General features: G+C 38.2%; 2 protein-coding genes and 1 pseudogene across 6 annotated transcripts in view; 1 reads left to right on the top strand and 2 right to left on the bottom strand.

Moving 5' to 3' along the window:
• The window catches only part of PRKAA1 (protein kinase AMP-activated catalytic subunit alpha 1), a 44,846-nt gene that overhangs the window by 17,735 nt on the left and 3,847 nt on the right, over positions 1 to 23,264 (bottom strand). The gene's annotated exons all lie outside the window — the stretch shown is intronic.
• LOC309656853 (uncharacterized protein) lies at positions 8 to 9,987 on the top strand. Its single transcript, XM_082453873.1, has 2 exons — positions 8 to 2,282; positions 8,495 to 9,987. Exon 1 carries the CDS (start codon positions 869 to 871, stop codon positions 1,541 to 1,543), a length of 675 nt encoding a protein of 224 aa, XP_082309999.1. The 5' UTR covers positions 8 to 868; the 3' UTR covers positions 1,544 to 2,282; positions 8,495 to 9,987.
• Positions 9,990 to 15,212, bottom strand: LOC309656863 (non-histone chromosomal protein HMG-14 pseudogene; annotated as a pseudogene). The gene has a single exon. The product of its transcript is annotated as a non-histone chromosomal protein HMG-14 pseudogene (transcript).

Raw genomic sequence — 23,264 nt, 5'->3', positions numbered from 1 at the left:
CTGTAGGAGAAATAATTTTAATAAATTAGTGCCAGGTTTGATTAATAACATATTTAGAACTATTCGAAGAGTAGTAATCTTAGCATTCTCCAAAAGTACTTGAGCAGTTCCAAGTTCCTTTTTTCTTTTTTAATTTTTACTGGTGTATAGCTGCTTTACAACGTTGTGCTAGTTTCTGCTGTACATTAAAGTGAATCAGCTATAGGTATACATATATCCCGTTTTTTGCATTTCCTTCCCATTTAGGTCACCACAGAACACTGAGTACTATTCCCTATGCTATACAGTAGGTTCTCATCAGTTATCTATTTTATACATAGTAGTGAATATATGCCAAGTTCCTTTCAATTCTGCCTGATTTACCCCTGAACGTTTAGATGTTTAAAGCTGGAAGGCTAAGGGAGAGAGAAAGAAACTTCTTTTTGCTCTCTACCTTTTTGTACTTTTATATTCTCTTAAAATACTTTTCATTTTTTAAACTATCATACAAATTGAACTTTTTTCTTTTGGTGTGCAGTTCTATGGATTTTAAGACATGTAGAAATTGGTGTAATCACCATTATAATCATATACAGAACAGCTGAATCATACCAAAAACCACCCTCATGTTAGACACACTTTCTCTATAATCTCTTGAACCTTTACAGTTTTGGTTCATAAGCATGTAGTTTCTGTTTTAAAAATAAGAAAAAAATTTTAAGTGATTACCTTTCAATTTTGAATGCTATATACCCAGATAATCAATGGTTATAATACAATTTAGACATTTTTTAACAGACAAAGTCTCCAAAAATTTAGCTTCTATTCACGCTTTCTTAAGGACCTAGTGGAGAATTAATATTCCATCAAAATCAGGAAAGAAACTAAGATGGTAAGAGGGCAGACAGCAGAAGCAAGAATAACTACAATTCTGCAGCCTGTGGAAGGAAAACCACATTCACAGAAAGATAGACAAAATGAAAAGGCAGAGGACTTTGTACAGAATGAAAAAACAGATAAAACCCCCCAGAAAAACAATAAAGTGGAGATAGACAACTTTCCAGAAAAAGAATTCAGAATAATGATAGTGAAGATGATCCAGGACCTCGGAAAAAGAATGGAGGCAAAGATCGAGAAGATGCAAGAAATGTTTAACAAAGACCTAGAAGAATTAAAGAACAAACACCTAGAAGAATTAAAGAACAAACAAAAAGAGATGAACAATACAATAACTGAAATGAAAAATACACTAGAAGGCATCAATAGCAGAATAACTGAGGCAGAAGAACAGATAAGTGACCTGGAAGACAGAATGGTGGAATTCACTGCCGAGGAACAGAATACAGAAAAAAGAATGAAAAGAAAAGAAGACAGCCTAAGAGACCTCTGGGACAACATTAAACACAACAACATTCGCATTATAGGGGTCCCAGAAGGAGAAGAAACAGAGAAAGGACCCGAGAAAATATTTGAAGAAACTATAGTCGAAAACTTCCCTAACATAGAAAAGGAAATAGCCACCCAAGTCCAGGAAGCGCAGAGAGTCCCAGGTAGGATAAACTGAAGGAGAAACACGCCGAGACAAACAGTAATCTAATTGACAAAAATTAAAGACAAAGAAAAATTACTGAAAGCAACAAGGGAAAAACGACAAATAACATACAAGGGAACTCCCATAAGGTTAACAGCTGATTTCTCAGCAGAAACCCTAAAAACCAGAAGCGAGTGGCATGATATATTTAAACTGATGAAAGGGAAGAACCTACAACCAACATTATTCTACCCCGCAAGGATCTCATTCAGATTTGACGGAGAAATCAAAAGCTTTACAGACAAGCAAAAGCTAAGAGAATTTAGCACCACGAAACCAGCTCTACAACAAACACTAAAGGAACTTCTCTAAGTGGGAAACACAAGAGAAGAAAAGGACCTACAAAAACAAACCCATAACAATTAAGAAAATGGTAATGGGAACATACATATCGATAATTACCTTAAACGTGAATGGAATAAATGCTCCAACCAAAAGACACAGGCTCACTGAATGGATACAAAAATAAGACCCACGGCTTCCCTGGTGGCGCAGTGGTTAAGAATCCACCTGCCAACGCAGGGGACACGGGTTCGAGCCTTGGTCCAGGAAGATCCCACATGCCACAGAGCAACTAAGCCCGTGCGCCACAACTACTGAGCCTGTGCTCTAGAGCCCGAGTGTCATGACTACTGAAGCCCGTGTGCCTAGAGCCCGTGCTCTGCAACAAGAGAAGCCACCGCAATGAGAAGACCATGCACAGCAATGAACAGTAGCCCCCGCTCACCACAACTAGAGAAAGCCCGCATGCAGCAACGAAGACCCAATGCAGCCAAAAATAAATAAATAAAATAAATAAATTTAAAAAACAAAAAAAAACAAGACCCATATATATGCTGTCTACAACAGACCCACTTCAAACCTAGGGACATGTAGAGACTGAAAGTGAGGGGATGGAAAAACATATTCCATGCAAATGAAAATGAAAAGAAAGCTGGAGTAGCAATACTCATATGATATGAAATGGACATTAAAACAAAGAATGTTACAAGAGACAAGGAACGACACTACATAATGATCAAGGGATCAATCCAAGAAGAAGATATAACAATTATACATATATATGCACCCAACATAGGAACACCTCACTACATAAGACAACTGCTAACAGCTATAAAACAGGAAATTGACAGTAACACAGTAATAGTAGGGGATTTTAACACCTCACTTACACCAATGGACAGATCATCCAGACAGAAAATTAATAAGGAAACACAAGCTTTAAATGACACAATAGACCAGATAGATTTAATTGATATTTATAGGACATTCCATCCAAAAACAGCAGATTACACTTTCTTCTCAAGTGCACACAGAACATTCTCCAGGATAGATCACATCTTGGGTCAGAAATCAAGCCTTGGTAAATTTAAGAAAACTGAAATCATATCAAGCATCTTTTCCAACCACAACACTATGAGATTAGAAATCAATTACAGGGAAAAAAACGTAAAAAACACAAACACATGGAGGCTAAACAATACGTTACTAAATTACCAAGAGATCACTGAAGAAATCAAAGAGGAAATCAGAAAATACCTAGAGACAAATTGCAATGAAAACACGATGATCCAAAACCTATGGGATGCAGCAAAAGCAGTTCTAAGAGGGAAACAAGAAAAATCTCAAATAAACCATCTAACCTTACACCTAAAGGAACCAGAGTAAGAAGAACAAACAAAACCCAAAGTTAGTAGAAGGAAAGAAATCATAAAGATCAGAGCAGAAATAAGTGAAACAGAAACAAAGAAAACAATAGCAAAGATCAATAAAACTAAAAGCTGGTTCTTTGAGAAGATAAACAAAATTGATAAACCATTAGCCAGACTCATCAAGAAAAAGAGGGAGAGGACTCAGATCAATAAAATTAGAATTGAGGGCTTCCCTGGTGGCGCAGTGGTTGAGAATCTGCCTGCCAATGCAGGGCACATGGGTTCGAGCCCTGGTCTGGGAAGATCCCACATGCCGCAGAGCGACTAGGCCCGTGAGCCACAACTACTGAGCCTGCGCGACTGGAGCCTGTGCTCCGCAACAAGAGAGGCCGCGATAGTGAGAGACCCGTGCACCGTGATGAAGAGAGTGGCCCCCGCTTGCCACAACTAGAGAAAGCCCTCGCACAGAAACGAAGACCCAACACAGCCAATAAATAAATAAATAATAAAAGAGTTTTTTTTAAAAAAAAAAATTAGAAATGGAAAAGGAGAAGTTACAACGGACACTGCAGAAATACAAAGCATCATAAGAGACTACTACAAACAACTCCGTGCCAATAAAATAGACAACCTGGATGAAACAGACAAATTCTTAGAAAGGTATAACATTCCAAGACTGAACCAGGAAGAAATAGAAAATATGAACAGACCAATCACAAGTAATGAAATTGAAACTGTGGTTAAAAATCTTCCAACAAACAAAAGTCCAGGACCAGATGGCTTCACAGGTGAATTCTATCAAACATTTAGAGAAGAGCTAACACCCATCCTTCTCAAACTCGTCCAAAAATTTGCAGAGGAAGGAACACTCCCAAAGTCCTTCTATGAGGCCACCATCACCATGATACCAAAAGCAGACAAAGATACTACAAAAAGAGAAAATTACAGACCAATATCACTGATGAACATAGATGCAAAAATCCTCAACAAAATACTAGCAAACAGAATCCAACAGTACATTAAAAGGATCATACACCATGATCAAGTGGGATTTATCCCATGGATGCAAGGATTCTTTAACATTAGCAAATCAATCAATGTGATACACCATATTAACAAACTGAAGAAGAAAAACCATATGATCATCTCAATAGATGCAGAAAAAGATTCTGACAAAATTCAACACCATTCAGGATAAAAACTCTCCAGAAAGTGGGCATAGAGGGAACCTACCTCAACATAATAAAGGCCATATACGATAAACCCATAGCAAACATCATTCTCAATGGTGAAAAACTGAAAGCATTTCCTCTAAGATCAGGAACAAGACAAGGATGTCCACTCTCACCACTATTATTCAACATAGTTTTGGAAGTCCTAGCCATGGCAATCAGAGAAGAAAAAGAAATAAAAGGAATACAAATTGGAAAAGAAGTAAAACTGTCACTGTTTGCAGATGACATGATACTATACATGGAGAATGCTAAAGACTCTACCAGAAAACTACTAGAGCTAATCAATGAATTTGGTAAAGTAGCAGGATACAAAATTAATGCACAGAAATCTCTTGCATTCCTATACACTAACAACGAAAGATCAGAAAGAGAAATTAAGGAAACACTCCCATTCACCATTTCAACAAAAAGAATAAAATACCTAGGAATAAACCTACCTTAGGAGACAAAAGACCTGTATGCAGAAAACTATAAGACACTGATGAAAGAAATGAAAGACAACACAAACAGATGGAGAGATATACCATGTTTTTGGACTGGAAGAATCAATATTGTGAAAATGACTATACTACCCAAAGCAATCTACAGATTCAACGCAATCCTATCAAATTACCAGTGGCATTTTTCACAGAACTAGAACAAGAAATCTTAAAATTTGTATGGAGACACAAAAGACCCTGAATAGCCAAAGAAATCTTGAGAAAGAAAAATGGAGCTGGAACAAGCAGACTCCCTGACTTCAGACTATACTACAACGCTACAGTAATCAAGACAATATGGTACTGGCACAAAAACAGAAATATAGATCAATGGAACAGGATAGAAAGCCCAGAGATAAACCCATGCACCTATGGTCAACTAATCTATGACAAAGGAGGAAAGGATATACAATGGAGAAAAGACAGTCTCTTGAATAAGTGGTGCTGGGAAAACTGGACAGCTCCATGTAAAAGAATGAAATTAAAACACTCCCTAACACCATACACAAAAATAAACTGAAAATGGATTAGAGACCTAAATGTAAGACCGGACACTATAAAACTCTTGGAGGACAACATAGGAAAAACACTCTTTGACATAAGTCACAGCAAGATCTTTTTTGATCCACCTCCTAGATTAATGGAAATAAAAACAAATATAAACAAATGGGACCTAATGAAACTTAAAAGCTTTTGCAAAGCAAAGGAAACTACAAACGGTGAAGAGACAACCCTCAGAATGGGAGAAAATATTTGCAAACGGGGCTTCGCTGGTGGCACAGTGGTTGAGAATCTGCCTGCCAATGCAGGGGACACGGGTTCGAGCCCTGGTCCAGGAAGATCCCACATGACGCGGAGCAACTAAGCCCGTGTGCCACAACTACTGAGCCTGTGCTCTAGAGCCTGCGAGCCACAAATACCAAAGCCCGCGTGCCACAACTACTGAGCCCATGTGCCACAAGTACTGAAGCCCGCGCACCTAGAGCCTATGCTCCACAACAAGGAAAGCCACTGCAATAAGAAGCCCGCACATTGCAGTGAAGAGTAGCCCCCACTCAACGCAGTTAGAGAAAGCTCGCACGCAGCAACAAAGACCCAACACAGCCATAAATAAATAAATAAATAGGCAGAAGACCTAAATAGACATTTCTCCAAAGACATACAGATGGCCAAGAAGCACATGAAATGCTGCTCAACATCACTAATTATTAGAGAAATGCAAATCAAAACTACAGTGAGGTATCACCTCACACCACTTAGAATGGGCATCATCAGAAAATCTACAAACAACAAATGCTGGAGAGGGTGTGGAGAAAAGGGAACCCTCTTGCACTGTTGGTGGGAATGTAAATTGATACAGCCACTATGGAGAACAATATGAATGTTCCTTAAAAAACTAAAAATAGAATTACCATATGACCCAGCAATCCCACTACTGGGCATATACCCAGAGAAAACCAAAATTCAAAAAGACAGATGCACCCCAATATTCATTGCAGCACTATTTACAACAGCCAGGTCATGGAAGCAACCTAAATGCCCATCGACAGACGAATGGATAAAGAAGATGTGGCACATATATACAATGGAATACTACTCAGCCATAAAAAGGAACGAAATTGGGTCATTTGTAGAGACATGGATGGATCTAGAGACAGTCTTACACAGTGAAGTAAGTCAGAAAGAGAAAAACAAACATCGTATATTAACGCATATATGTGGAACTTAGAAAAATGGTACAGATGAACCGGTTTGCAGGGCAGAAATTGAGACACAGATGTTGAGAACAAATGTATGAACACCAAGGGGGGAAAGTGGTGGGGAGGGGGTGGTGTGATGAATTGGGAGATTGGGATTGACATAGATACACTAATACGTATAAAATGGATAACTAGTAAGAACCTGCTGTATAAAAAATAAAATAAAATTCAAAAATTCAAAAAAAAATTAAAAATAAAAAAACTTTTCTTTAAATAATAAATAAATAAAAAGAAACCAAGATGGTATTCAGTAAGAAGGGATCCAATATAGGAGAAAAAGAAGAGAATCCCCAATAAGGTAATGAAGCAAAGTCCTAGGTAACAGCTGTGTAGAAGGCTGGAAGGCAACAAATCCAGACAGAAATGTTGCAGAGGATCTAGGACGGTTATTTCTAGGGAGAAAAAAGAATAGACAGATAAATTATCTTACAGGTTTGAAAGTACGAAATGTTACATTGAGGAAGATCTTACAAAAGCATTTGAAGATGTGGAGAATTTAGCCTTAGGTTAGAAGAAAACTAAGCAAATGAAAAAATGAGGTAAATTAATAACTCCAGGAAAAATGAAAAGTTCTATAAGTAAATATAGTCATAGTATTGGCTTAGCAGATAGTTTTTACACAGTCACAATTATGAAAACACCAAATATGGATTTTTTTTAAAGTATGACATAATTATATTAGGAGAATGAGGGTGTAGAGGAAAAGGTACAAAAGAACTAAAATCTTTGACATGGAGGTTATTATGCTTAGTGAAGTAAGCCAGACAGACAGTCTCCTCAGCAAGTGGTGTTGGGAAAGCCAGACAGCCTCATGTAAATCAATGAAGTTCAAACACTCCCTCACACCATACACAAAAGTAAACTCTAAATGGCTTAAAGGCTTAAATGTAAGACATAATACCATAAAACTCCCTAGCAAAGAACATAGGCAAAATATTCTTTGACATAAATCATAGCAATATTTTCTTAGATCAGCCCAAAGCAAAAGAAATAAAAGCAAAAATAAACAAATGGGACCTAATCAAACTTATACACTTTTGCACAGCAAAGGAAACCATAAACAAAACAAAAAGACAGCCTATGCACTGGGAGAAAATATCTGCAAATGATGAGACCAATAAGGGCTTAATTTCCAAAATATACGAACAGCTCTCTCAATATCAAAAATATAAACAAGCCAATCAAACAATGGCAGAAGACCTAAATAGAAATTTCTCCAAAGAAGACACAGATGGCCAATAGGCACATGAAAAGATGTTCAACATCTCTAATTATTAGAGTAATGCAAATCAAAACTGCAATGAGGTATCACCTCACGCCGGTCGGAATGGCCATCATCAAAACATTTACAAATAATAAATGCAGGAGAGGGTGTGGAGAAAAGGGAACCCTCCTACAGTGTTGGTGGGACTGTAGATCAGTGCAGCCACCATGGAAAACATGAGGGTCCTAAAACAACTAAAACTAGAACTACCATATGATCCAGCAATCCCACTCCTAGGCATGTATCCAGAAAAGATGAAAACTCTAATTCAAAAAGATACATACAGACTTCCCTGGTGGCCCAGGGGTTAAGAATCCGCCTGCCAATGCAGGGGACACAGGTTCGAGCCCTGGTCCGGGAAGATCCCACATGCTGCAGAGCAGCTAAGCCCATGCGCCACAACTACTGAAGCCCGCACGCCTAGAGCCCATGCTCCACAACAAGAGAAGCCACTGCAATGAGAAGCCTGTGCACCACAATGAAGAGTAGCCCCTGCTCACTGCAACTAGAGAAAGCCCACACACAGCAACAAAGACCCAACGCAGCCAAAAATAAATAAATAAATTTATTTTTTTAAAAAAAAGCATAAGAGGAGAAAGGCAAGTTCCTCGTAAGATGACATTGTTCCCAAAAGGCCAGAAAAAAATTTTAAAAAAGAAAAGAAAAGATACATGTACCCCAATGTTCATAGCAGCACTATTTACAATAGCCAAGACATGGAAGCAAGCTAAGTGTCCATCAACAGATGAATGGATAAAGAAGATGTGATACACACACACACACACACACACACACACACACACAAGAATATTACTCAGCCATAAAAAAGAATGAAATAATGCCATTTGCAGCAACATGGATGGATTTAGAGATTATCATATTGAATGAAGTCAGACAGAGAAAGACAAATACAATATCACTTGTATGTGGAATCGAAAAATAATAATAAAAATGAACTTTTTTACAAAACAGAAACAGATTCACAGACATAGAAAACAAACTTATGGTTACCCAAGGGGAAAGGGTGGGAAGGGATAAATTAGGAGTATGGGATTAACAGATACCACTATATATAAAATAGATAAACAACAAGGATTTACTGTACAGCACAGGGAACTATACTCAATATTTTATAATAACTTACAATGGAAAAGAATCTGAAAAAGAACATAATATGTATATATATCCACAACACTTTGCTATATGCCTAAAACTAACACAGTATTGTAAATCAACTATACTTCAATAAAATTTTTTTTTAATTTAATAAAATAAAACTAGTGAATATAACAAAAAAGAAACAAACTCACAGATAAAGAGAACAAACCAGTGGTTACCAGTGAGGAGAGGGAATTGGGTAAGGGCAAGATAGGGATAGGGGATAAAGAGGTACAAACTACTATGTATAAAATAAATAAGCTACAAGGATATGTTGTACAGCACAGGGAATATGACCAATATTTTATAATATCTATAAATGAAGTAAAATCTATAAAAATTTTGAATCACTATGTTGTACATTGGAAACTAATATAATACTGTAAATCAAGTATACCTCAATATAAAAATAAAATAACTTAAGAAAGAACTAAAATCCTCATCAACCATAATAAGAATTTAACAAAAAGTCTGTCAACAAGAATTAAGATAACTTTTATGCATGCATTATCAATTAGAAATGTGGAAGTTTAAAAAAAAAACAGATAGGGCTTCCCTGGTGGCACAGTGGTTAAGAATCCACCTGCCAATGCAGGGGACACAGGGTCAAGACCTCGTCCAGGAAGATCCCACATGCCGTGGAGCAACTAAGCCCGTGCACCACAACTACTGAGCCTGTGCTCTACTGCCCGCGAGCCACAACTACTGAGCCCACGTGCTACAACTACTGAAGCCTGCATGCCTAGAGCCCGTGCTCTGCAACAAGAGAAGCCACCGCACTGCAATGAAGAGTAGCCCCCGCTCGCCGCAACTAGAGAAAGCCCATGCGCAGCAATGAAGACCCAACGCAGCCAAAAATAAAATGAATAAAATAAATTTTAAAAAAATAAAATAAAATAAATAAAAAATTAAAAAAAAATTTTTAAAGATAAATACAAGAAGAAACAGCTAAGAGTTGAAAGTGGGGGTAGGAAATTCTGTTTTATAAATAGACCTCTTAGCACTATTTGACATTTTAAAATATACATGTATTACTTTTCAAAAAAATTTTTTTTCAATTTTTAAATAAGTGATTTAGAGTTTTAGTTTTTCAGGAAGAAAATGTTCTCTTCTAAATTAGAACACAGTTTGTAAGACCAATATCAAAGAGCTTTCCCTGGCAATCTTCATAATTACCAGCTGAAAATCAAGGGTAATGATAACAAGAAATCCCTGATGGGCTGAATTGTGTCTCCCCCCAAATTCGTATGTTGAAGTCCTAATCCCTAGTACCTCAGAATGTGATAGATAGTATTTGGAAATAAGGCCTTTAAAGAGATGACTAAGTTAAAATGAAACATTTGGGGTAGGTCCTGATCCAACCTGACAAGTGTGCCTTTAGGAGGAAATATGGATACACAGAGAAAGAGCAGAGGTACACACAGGAAACCACGGGAGGACAGTGAGGGAAGGCAGCCGTCTGCACGCTAAGGAGAGAGGCCTCAGAAGAAACCGAACCTTGATCTCAGACTTTTAGCCTCTAGACTGTGAGAAAATAAATTTCTGTGGTCAAAGCCATTCGGTCTGCAATATTTTTGTTATGGCAGATTAATACAATATTTTTTACGATTTCCAAATTGAAAACTCAGCACTGATATTTTAAACTCCTTGTATTTAAAACATTATTTTAAACAAAGAATTTTTCTCATTATTCCAATCTAAATAGACTTTCCTGCTTGATCTGGGACTTGGGATGGAGCCGAGCCTGACCATCCTTTAAAAACCCCCAAGGATTAGGAACCACTGCAGGTTTTTAATCATGGGAGCAATGAGATTATTATTTTTTCTAAAAGAAAAAAAAAAAAGCATTGTTTGCTCCTCACTTAATATGTGCTCTTGACGATTTAACAATAAGAAGTTTAGAATTTTAGAACTAAAGAGAACCTTACAGATCATCGGGTCCAATGGTTTTCAACAATTTAACATTTTTTTCCCCACCAAGCTAACCAAGACAATAAGTGAAGGGATCTTCTGCCCCATGAAACCCCCTGCAATTGAGAGGGATGGAACAGGGGATGGGGTGGTTCCTCATTATTTTGAATTTTTTAAGCATTTGCTACTTTGCTTAAATATTTTAGTTAATAATACTAAATTTAAGGTTAGGTTACACAGATATTTCACAATGGAAGAAAAAGTCTTTGTTAAATAAGACTCAAAGTGTTCAAATCAGAGTCCTAACTCAGTCCCTTTCAAGAATGTAATTTACCACCTAAGTTCACCTTCCATTTTGTCCAGATCCTTTCTTCTTTTTTTATAAAAAAAAATTGAGATTTTACTGGTTGTTTTGAGGATCAGCACAGACACTTAAATTGTATACAATTCTTTTTTTTTTTCTTGGCTGTGTTGGATCTTTGCTGCTGGGCGCGGGCTTTCTCTAGTTGCGGCGAGCGGGGGCTACTCTTCGTTGCAGTGCACAGGCTTCTCACTGCGGTGGCTTCTCTTGTTGTGGAGCACAGGCTCTAGGTGTGCGGGCTCCAGTAGTTGTGGCACATGGGCTCAGCAGTTGTGGCTCACGGGCTCTAGAGCGCAGGCTAAGTAGTTGTGGTTCACGGGATTAGTTGCTCCAAGGCACATGGGATCTTCCCGGACCAGGGCTTGAACCTGTGTCCCCTGCATTGGCAGGCAGATTCTTAACCACTGTGCCACTAGGGAAGTTCCTAAATTGTACACAATTCTTAACATACGTACCAAAAATCTAAAAAATCAGGTAGTTGTGATTCTTTTCTGAACAGTTATTCCAGTGACTTTCCAGCTTAAAATTTGGAGGCAAATTTTCCTTGACAGGATATCAAGTACCAATATCTTCAAATAGTGATATGCTGTTACATTGTAACACATAATTCACAATTTAGTATCATATACACTACATACTCAAATTGTCAGTCGTTCACAGCACATTAACAAAGTTACGAGAAGAACTGGACTACCACAACCAAAGATGTTACAGAGTACACAAAATTCTGACCAGGAGAGCCAAGATCAAGGAGTGAGTGGTTTGCTTTAGGAAACAATTCAACCAAAAACAACATGGGAAAAGAAGTAATTTAAAGTGTTTAAGACATTAAATGCACAACTGACTCCAAACTGCCATTTAGTATGCTTTGTATTATAGGATATAAAAGCTACCCCTCATCTATGGAATGTTAAGCTGACACCTAAGATAATCAAAGCCTTCCATATTCAATATCCCACTATTTTCTGGTTGTACCAAAAAATAAACAACCAGCAAATGATTTCACCTCTTAAAAAAAAAACGCATTTACACTTAAAAAATGGGATAAGGTGGGATTCCCTCCTTTTTAAAAATGTTTCTAGAGCTACTAAAACACTTGCATTTACAAAATAGTTGATAAAAATATTCCTCTGGATTGTACAAGAAGGGAGACAGGGACCACTGATAGGACCAGACGTGTGATGTTAATCAGAGTTGCTTCTTTCTTTCCTGCTTCATCAGAGGCTGGGCTCTTCTCATTTTTAGTTTCTCTGTTTTCTGCAGGTAAGTCTTCTTTAGTCTCTTGGTTAGCCACTTCAGCCAGTTTTCCCTTTGCTCCCCTTTTCCCTTTTGTCTGCACTTTTTTGGCTGAAGATTTATCCTTTCCTGCTGCCTTTTTTTGGCTTCGTTTCCACTTTTGCGGGAGCCGGTTTAGCTGACAACCTCGCCGATCTCCTCTCGGGCTCCTCCTTCGCTGCCCCCTCCTTGGAGGAGCTGACCTTCCTCTTGGGCATTGTGGCGGCGGGGCGGGCGTGTGCCGGGTGCCTGCGGGCCGCGGCGCTCCGAGAGCCTTCGCGAAGCTGGGCTGCATGGCCGCTGCCGCTCTTCCCGCCGGCCCGAGCTGCTGGGACCCGCCCAGATCCTTTCTTAACCTTCACAATACTCCCACAATACAAATCTTCCCAGCAAATGAGCGAATGTTCAACCGCAACATAGTCTAACCCAAAGGATTATCAGGGAATAATAAAGTAAAAGTGCCATTTTTTTAAAAACATCTTCGGAGTATAATGCTTTACAATGGTGTGTTAGTTTCTGCTGTATAACAAGTGAATCAGCTATATGTATATACATGTATCGCCATATCTCCTCCCTCTTGCGTGTCCCTCCCACCCTCCCTATCCCACCCCTCTAGGTGGTCACAAAGCACCGAGCTGATCTCCCTGCGCTATGCGGTTGCTTCCCACTAGCTATCTATTTTACATTTGTTAGTGTATATATGTCCATGCCACTCTCTCACTTCGTCCCAGCTTACCCTCCCCCCTTCCCATGTCCTCAAGTCCATTCTCTGTGACTGCGTCTTTATTCCTGTCCTGCCCCTACGTTCTTCAGAACCATTTTTTTTCTTATATTCCATATATATGTGTTAGCATACAGTATGTTTCTCTTTCTGACTTAATTCACTCTGTATGACAGACTCTAGGTCCACCCACCTCACTACAAATAACTCAATTTCGTTTCTTTTTATGGCTGAGTAATATTCCATTGTATATATGTGCCACTTCTTCTTTATCCATTCATCTGTCGATGGACACTTAGGTTGCTTCCATATCCTGGCTACTGTAAATAGTGCTGCAATGAACATTGTGGTACATGACTCTGTTTGAATTATGGTTTTCTCCAGGTATATGCCCAGTAGTGGGACTGCTGAGTCATATGGTAGTTCTCTTTTTCGTTTTTTAAGGAACCTCCATACTGTTCTCCATAGTGGCTGCATCAATTTACGTTCCCACCAACAGTGCAAGAGGGTTCCCTTTTCTCCACACCCTCTCCAGCATTTACTGTTTGTAGATTTTCTGATGATGGCCATTCTGACCGGTGTGAGGTGATACCTCACTGCAGTTTTGATTTGCATTTCTCTAATGATTAGTGACATTGAGCATCCTTTCATGTGTTTGTTGGCAATCTGTCAAACACAAAAGACCCCGAATTGCCAAAGCAATCTTGAGAAAGAAAAACGGAGCTGGAGGAATCAGGCTCCCTGACTTCAGACTATACTACAAAGCTACAGTAATCAAGACAGTATGGTACTGGCACAAAAACAGAAATATAGATCAATGGAACAGGATAGAAAGCCCAGATATAAACCCACACACATATGGTCACCTTATCTTTGATAAAGGAGGCAAGAATATACAGTGGACAAAAGACAGCCTCTTCAATAAGTGGTGCTGGGAAAACTGGACAGCTACATGTAAAAGAATGAAATTAGAACACTCCCTAACACCATACACAAAAATAAACTCAAAATGGATTAAAGACCTAAATGTAAAAAAAAAAAAAATCCTAAATATAAGGCCAGACACTATAAATCTCTTAGAGGAAAACATAAGCAGAACACTCTATGACATAAATCACAGCAAGATCCTTTTTGACCCACCTCCTAGAGAAAGGGAAATAAAAACAAAAATAAACAAATGGGACCTAATGAAAAGCTTAAAAGCTTTTGCACAGCAAAGGAAACCATAAACAAGACGAAAAGACAACCCTCAGAATGGGAGAAAATGTTTGCAAACGAAGCAACTGACAAAGGATTAACTTCCAAAAAGTGCCATTTTTAAACTACTACAATGTAAAGGGAATCTCTAACTTTTCTTGTAAGTACCATTTATATAGTTCAACTAATCTCAAAACCATCCATGGCTGGCCAATAGGCACATGAAAAGATGCTCAACATTGCTAATCATCAGAGAAATACAAATCAAAACCACAATGAGCTATCACATCACATCTGTCAGAATGGCTATCATCAAGAAGTCTACAAATAACAAATGTTGGCAAGGATGTGGAGAAAAGGGAACCCTTGTACACTGCTGGTGGGAATGCAAATTGGTGCAGCCACTATGGAAAATAGTATGGAGGTTCCTCAGAAAACTAAAAGTAGAACTACCATATGATCCAGCAATCCCACTCCTGGGGTATATATCTGAAGAAAACAAAAACACTAATTCGAAAAGATACATGCACCCCAATGTTCATAGCAGCACTATTTACAGTAGCTAAGACATGGAAGCAACCTAAGTGTCCATCAACAGATGAATGAATAAATAAGATGTGGTATCTATCTATCTATCTATCTATCCATCTATCTCCATATACACACAATGGAATATTACTCAACCATAAAAATGAATGACATTTTGCCATTTACAACAACATGGATGCACCTGGAGGGTATTCTGCTATGAAATAAGTCAGACAGAAAGACAAATACTGTATATCATCACTTATACATGGAATCTAAAAAATAAAACAAACTAGTGAATATAACAAAACAGAAACAGATTCACAGATACAGAGAACAAACTAGTGGTTACCAGTGGGGAGAGGGAAGTGGGGAGGGGCAAGATAGATGTAGGGGATGAAGAGGTACAAACTGTGTATCAATATGAAATAAATAATCTATAAGGATATATTGTACAGCACAGGGAATATAGCTAACATTTTACATTAACTTTAAATGGAGTATAAATCTATAAAAATTTTGAATCACTATGTTGTATACCTGAAATGAATATAATACTGTAAATCAACTATACCCCAATTAAAAAAAAAAAAAAAAAGAACCATTCATAGCTAAGAAATTATAGAAGCTTCCTGAAAGATGGCATGGTAACAGAATGCACTGTATATATTTCCATCAAAACATCATTAAAATATATATGAAATCAGTGAGGAAGAAAAACCTATAGTCACAGCTGAAATGAACTGTAGAAATCAAGCACATTCTAATTTCTGATAAGGTTTTCTCCAGTCTCCAGTACCAATCAGATGTGATTAAGAGGAGTCAACTTGACTGTTAAACCCAAATTCAGGAAGTATCTTCTTTCTGAGACCTAATTTATTGATACTGAGTAAGTACTCATCTCATCTGTCCCAACTACCCCCCAAAACTCCAAGCATGGCTTGGTAGGAACCTTTTCCCATTAACTGCACAACTGAAACAGAACTGGGAAATAGCAACAATACCAGTTAATATTGACAGAATCCATTTGGGTCTAAACTCCAATTCATCACCCAATTCATCAACTGGTTGATGAAACTCCAATTCATTGACCACTCTCCTCTTATACCATACTCTGCTTAACTTATTTTCAACCCCAATTAACTTTAAGAAACAATTAGGGCTTATCTGAAACTCTTGATGTACATTCTGTCATTAAATAAGGACCTGGAATAGGAGATTCAAAGCATTCTCTCAAATTCATTCATTTGGCCTTATGTATGGAGCATCTTCTATACGCCAGTTAACGCTGCCAGGGAAAGTACCAATGGAAAGCAGTCTGGGTCCCTGGGACCTTCCTGGCCTCTGAAGAGGACCAAAGTAACTGTAAGGTAAGAAACACCAAAACGAGTACAAAAGAATAAACAAGCAAACAAAAAGAATGGACATTAATAATGCTCACTTGAGAAATATGTGAATGTTTTAGGAAAATTATTAACTATTTCATGGTGATAAGAAAATAAAGAAGTGGGACTTCTCTGGTGGCGCAGTGGTTGAGAATCCGCCTGCCAAGTCAGGGGACACGGGTTCGAGCCCTGGTCTGGGAAGATCCCACACGCCGTGGAGCAACGAAGCCCATGTGCCACAACTACCGAGCCTGCGCTCTAGAGCCCGTGAGCCACAACTACTGAGCCCACGTTTCACAACTACTGAAGCCCGCACGCCTGGAGCCTGTACTCTGCAACAAGAGATGCCACCACAATGAGAGGCCCGAGCACCACAATTAAGAGTGGTCCCTGCTCACTGCAACTAGAGAAAGCCCGTGCCCAGCAACAAAGACCCACTGCAGCCAAAAAATAAATAAATTAATCAAAAAACAGAAAAAAATTAAAAAAAAAAAATAAAGAAAATAAAGAAGTTATGAAATGAGAGAGTGCAAGACAAACTTTACAACAGAACAACTAAAATCATTTAGAAAGCAGTACGTTGCAGCAGATATGTGACAGAAAATTTTATGGAGCACATACCAAAAAGTTAGGAAGAAATTAGCAAGAGTAGGAGGGAAGGTGATAGACAAGGCATAGGGAATCAAGTAAAATTCAACTCATGAGTAATAAGGAGTAGAATATCATTCCACCTATAAATAACAGACGCGCCCCCCCCCCAAAAAAAATAAAGAAGGCAGAATAAACAGAATGAAATCAATCACAAGATAATCAAGGTATAGCTGAACTTTTTTCTAAAACTTGAGCATTTCATCAAATTATAAATTAATTAGAAGTATAGAGGCATAACTTCTTCACTTTTGAAACAGTGGAAGAAATCACAAAAGTGTGATTGCATAAATATTCAAACAAAAATTAAGAAAATGTCAGGGAGGGGGAAGGTGTCATGACAACAACTGTAAAGATATCATTCAAATTCTCACACATACACAGACATTCCAAACTAAGTCAGTAGGCAGAGAACATGATCAGTTTGGGTTTTTTTGGTTTTGTTTTAATATTTATTTATTTATTTGGTTGCACTGGGTCTTAGTTGTGGCAGGCAGGCTCATTAGTTGTGGCATGCGAACTCCCAGTTGCTGCATGCATGTGGGATCTAGTTTCCTGACTAGGGATAGAACCCAGGCCCCCTGTGTTGGGAGTGCGGAGTCTTAACCACTGCACCACTAGGGAAGTCCCAACAGTTTGGTTCTTTTAATGGAATGTTAGTATAATAATTCCTTTTTCATGGCTGTGTAAACCAACAGTACATTTTAGGGCAATAAAAGGGCAATTACTGTCCTAGAATAGCATTAAGGGTGCTATTTCATTTTTTTTTTAATTTGTTGTTCCTCTACTTGTAATTTAACTTAGAATTAAGTAAATGAAAAAATGTGCATAAATATGTTTATTACAGTGTCTTATGTAAGAACAAATACTGCAATTAACCTAAATGACCAATTTCAGAGAACAGTTTAATATATTGTCATTCCAACAGAACAGACTCTCATAGAAAAACTACATGAAATGCTCTCATAAACATGAAAAGAACAAACAAAAACTGTATATGTATTCTACATTTTCCAGCTATACAAAAATATTTACATAAAAATGATAATGTGCCATAATTAAAATAGTTATTCTACACTGATCTTTCTTTCAAATTTTACTTACTTTTTAATATTCTTTTCAATTAAGAAAAATTTCAAAGAGAAGGAAAAAGCAATGATAGGTATTAACAGATTCATCTTTTTCAGGAGTAGGGCTAAGCACCCAATTCCACTTCCACATGAGAAGGCAATCCGCGTGCAGAGCATGGGCTTTGCCGTCACAAAGACCTGGGCTTTGGTGCTGCATGAAGGTATTTACTAAATGTTTGACTTGAACAAGTTAAATTACTTCAACCTTCTATTCAAAATCAGAATACCACGTACTCCATAAGGGTGACATGAAGTAGGCTTTGTAAAGCACTTTCCATAGTGACCGGCACAGTTAAGTGCTCAATAAAGAAAGGATGGCTATTGCTATTTAGGGTTATTTATTTTCCATTGCTCCCAAACCTGTCCCCCATTCCTAGCTAATCAGTCCTAAATTTTCTGATTTAATCCTATATAGCCAATCTTATCTCAGCTCTTTGATTTGTCCCTTTTATCCACTTAGATCCAGGTACATAATAAGTACTAAATAAATAATAGCTGTAATTTCTATGCATCTAGTTTCCATCCCCATAAGCTTCAATCTCACTAACCTGTTCCATCCTCCTCCATCCCATCAATACCAGAGATTTCTAGCTTCCAAAGTTCAACCCATTTCCTAACTTTGGTTAATTTTCAACATAATATTGCTAGACATATATATACATAGTGCCAAGTCCTTGACAGGGATTTCACCTACTACCCAAAAACTATAGAAACACTTATTCTGTCATAGAAGAGCACAGAGGTGAAAACAGGTTCATTTGACTTAAGTTGAAATCAGATATTTTTAAATGACTACTACTTTTTAAAATATAAATCTAGTTGATTTATAATACATAATTAAGGTATACAACTCACTAGTTAATATTCATGACATACTCACTTTGTACCCAAACATACTGACTCTAACTCTCACCAACCCTGGAAGACTAGTATTATTAGCAACACTTTACAAGTAACTGAGGCACGGGAAGATGAAATAACTTGCCCAAAGTTACACAGCTAGTGACTGACAAAGCAAAAATACAAAGCCAGATCTGTCTCAAAAACTTGTGCTTTTTCCAAAAAGGGTAAGTGAAATGTGATATTTTTTAAAAGATAATCCTCAAAAGAATATTACATAGTATAATAATACTAAATATCCTTTTAATAAAACATAAATAGTAGAAGTTGAACATATCAGCAGAACCCTTAATTTACAGTCTGGTAGTTTTGAAAAGAATAATAGACTGAATTCCCCATACTAATAAGACTTATTCTAAAAATTCATTCATGTATTTAAGAAATAATTATTGAGCACCTGCACCTACTATGTGCCAGATACTGCTACTATGACCTTTTTCTTGTATAAGAAAAATAAATCCTGTCTAATAAAAACCTGCTTCCTATTGATTTCAATGTTTTAAAACAAGATACCAAAGAAGACATTTTATTCATTCTATTAAACCAGTTTAAAAGTTACTCAAAAAGTACAATTGGTCCTTGAACAACACGGGTTTGAACTGCAAGAGTCCATTTATACTAGGATTTCTTTCAGTAAATAAACATTCAGCCTCCCTATCCCCGTATGCAGAACCTGAGGGTATGGAGGGCCGACTGTACTATGTCCCTTAATATAAGGGACTTGAGCATCCACAGATTTTGGTATCCTCAGGGACTCCTGGAACCAATCCCTCACAGATACTGAGGGATGACTGCATCATAAGGGAGAAATTAAGAACATAAAACTAAAAGCACATAGGGATTTCCCTGGCGGTCCAGTGGTTAGGACTCGGGGCTTTCACTGCCAGGCCCTGGGTTCAGGCCCTGGGTTCAAGCCCTGGTCAGGGAACTAAGATCCCGCAAGCTGTGCACCACGGCCAAATAAATAAATAAATAAAAGCACATAAACTGTAATGGCAAGTGCAGTGGGTTGAAAAGTGTCCCCCTCCCCACAAACTCACGTCTACTATAACCACAGAATGGGATCTTATTTGGAAATAGGGTCTTTGGGGGTGTACTTAGTTAAGGATCTCAGGATGAAATCATCCTAGATGTAGGGTGGGCTCTATGTCTAATGACTGGTGTCCTTATAAGAAAAGGAGAGAACACAGGCACACACACACAAATGGGGCCATGTGAAGACGAGCAGAGAATGGAGTTTTGCTACCACAAGCCAAGGAACACCAGGAGCCACCAGAAGCTGGAAGAGGCAAGAAACAGATTCTCCCCTAAAGCCTTCAGAGGGAGTGTAACCCTACTAAACCCTTGATTTCGGACTTATGGCCTCCAGAACTCCAAAACAATTTCTGTTGTTTTAAGCCACACAGTTTGTGGTACTTTGTTACTGCAGCCCTAGGAAACTGATAGGTTTATGATATTCACCATTAAAATCAACAAGTTAACAAAAGTAATCTTTTTTGAAAACAGGTTTTCTAAACTGAACTACACATGTCCAAGAATTCTATTTTTTTTAAATAAATTTATTTATTTATTTATTTTTGGCTGCGTTGGGTCTTCATTGCTGTGCGCAGGCTTTCTCTAGTTGCGGCGAGCGGGGGCTACTCTTCGTTGCAGTGCGTGGGCTTCTCATTGTGGTGGCTTCTCTTGTTGCAGAGTACGGGCTCTAGGTGCGTGGGCTTCAGTAGTTGTGGCTCACAGGCTCAGTAGTTGTGGCTCACAGGCTCTAGAGCACAGGCTCAGTAGTTGTGGCACACGGGCTTAGTTGCTCTGCGGCATGTGGGATCTTCCCGGACCAGGGATTGAACCCATGTCCCCTGCATTGGCAGGTGGATTCTTTTTTTTTTTTTTTAATAAATTTATTTATTTTATTTATTTATTTTTGGCTGTGTTGTGTCTTTGTTGCTGCACATGGGCTTTCTCTAGTTGCGGCGAGCAGGGGCTACTCTTCATTGCAATGAGCGAGCTTCTCATTGCGGTGCATGTGTTGCGGAGCACGGGCTCTAGGCGCATGGGCTTCAGTAGTTGCAGCACACAGGCTCAGTAGTTGTGGCTCGCGGGCTCTAGAGCACAGGCTCAGTAGTTGTGGAGCATGGGCTTAGTTGCCCGGCAGGCGGATTCTTAACCACTGTGCCACCAGGGAAGTCCCATCCAAGAATTCTTAAATGGAACACAGTGATGACGGGGAACCAAGCAAATGTTCACCTTGTATGAGCATCAGTTACTCCCTATGCCCTCACACAGTGACATCCATGGGAGTTACTTCTTGCTCCCAGGCTATTATGTTCCAGCTCCTAGGATTTTCTGCTTTTTGAAGTTGTGTCTCATCCTTCACAGCCTATCAGGAGTCAACTCACAGCCTCCTCTCCAATGTTCTAATTTCAGGATTCTAAGTTTCTATGGGCTAGAAAAAAATCATAAAACTAAAATTATTAGAATAGACTTTCTAAAGTATGCTCTACAAAACACTAGGACTGGAGACTCTCCACAGAAAAAGAGTTCATAATCAAGGAGTCTGGGAAAGGATGTCTGCTCTCCCTTTTGGAAACTCATTATACATATTAACACAGTAATGGCTCTAAAGAGCCCTGCCGTAAAGAAACCTATCAAACGTTTAACCTGGTATTTCCCAGTCTTAATTGGATACAGGTTTTTCCCTCCAAAGTTTTAAAATATGTCCCAACACTGATGACTCTAAGTATTTTCTCTTTCAGAGTAGGCAGTATCTCTGATTATTTTTCTCCCTTTTTCTTCCCAGCAAAATCTTACTAATTTAAGGCCATAAGATAATATGTTATGTTTTCCTTACTTGTAGGAACACAGATATCTGCCTTGAACCCAACTGCCAATATACTTCAGCATTAGAATTTCAGTAGCATAATATTTTTGAAAATATAGTTACCTTATTATAGCTTAGGAAACACATTATCACATTCGATCCTCACAATAAACCTATGATGCAGGTAATATGAGGCTCTGGGAGATTAATTTGTTGAAGTAAAGCTATTAACTGATCAAGTTGGAACAGGTCTTCTAATTAGGAATATTCCAAGTCTTGCACCTCTCCGCTCTACCCCACCATCAAAGTGCAGTGGGAAGGGAAAAAAAGCCTTGGCACAATATCAAAACCTGAACTGTTTTCTCAAAACTAGGCTAAAGATCCTCCAGTGACTTAACTCAGTTGCAGCCAAATTAACTGCTGCTCCGTAAGTCAATCAGTGCAGTAAATGGACTTTGTCAGGAGTATGCGTTACTAAGATATTTCTCCCCTTTTCCAAAGCTCAAAACGTTACTCTTCAGACTGTCACTGTTTTACAGTAATGTTAAGATGTTGCTTTTGAGTGAAATGGAAGACAGGTATTTCTGCCATGGAAGACTTGAGTCATTCACAGCAAAGGTTACCAGAACTCACAATGTCTCCCGCACAACAACAGCAGCAGATGAGTCAACTAAATATTAGCTAACAACCCGTTATCGCTTTCTAAAGGGAACTTTGTCTAACTGTAGAACAGTGTAACAGATGCTCTTGTAATTAGATATGTAATCCTGAAGTAAAACAAGATCATACTTTGAAAGAGAGAATTTTAAATACTGATAAAGAGATGCCACAAAGATGGAAATATTCACTAAAGATATTCTAATCACCCAACCATTTCATTCTCACTCTAAAATTGAAAAAAATAAAAATCTCACTGCTAAAAGTAGCAGGGAAATAACTTAATCCTAGAGAGGGATGAATTTTAAAAGCTATAGGTGGAAATGTGAGAAAGGTACCTTTTCTTAACCAAACATTTCAGGCATCCCAAAAGGCAAACCAAATACCCGTGTTCCACCCAACAGCAGCTTAAGCAGTAAAACATTACAGATGCAACTGAAGCCCAGTCTGACTCCTCCCAGATTCCTTTCTCCTTTCTCTCTCCCTAGAGGTTACCACTATCTTGAATGTGGTGTTTGTCTTTCCCACAGGTATGAAGCCATAAATGATACAGTAACAATGTTTTTCATACGGTTATTTTACAAATTTAATTTTATATATTCTTTTGAAAACATAATA

This window comes from Balaenoptera physalus, assembly GCF_965194825.1.
Source record: "Balaenoptera physalus genome assembly, chromosome: 3".
NCBI lineage: Eukaryota > Metazoa > Chordata > Mammalia > Artiodactyla > Balaenopteridae > Balaenoptera > Balaenoptera physalus.
This window is presented reverse-complemented; position numbering and strand designations above follow the sequence as displayed.

Excerpts from the sequence above, each read along its gene's own strand:
- LOC309656853 (XM_082453873.1), top strand. The coding sequence starts at position 869 with ATGGTAAGAGGGCAGACAGCAGAAGCAAGAATAACTACAATTCTGCAG.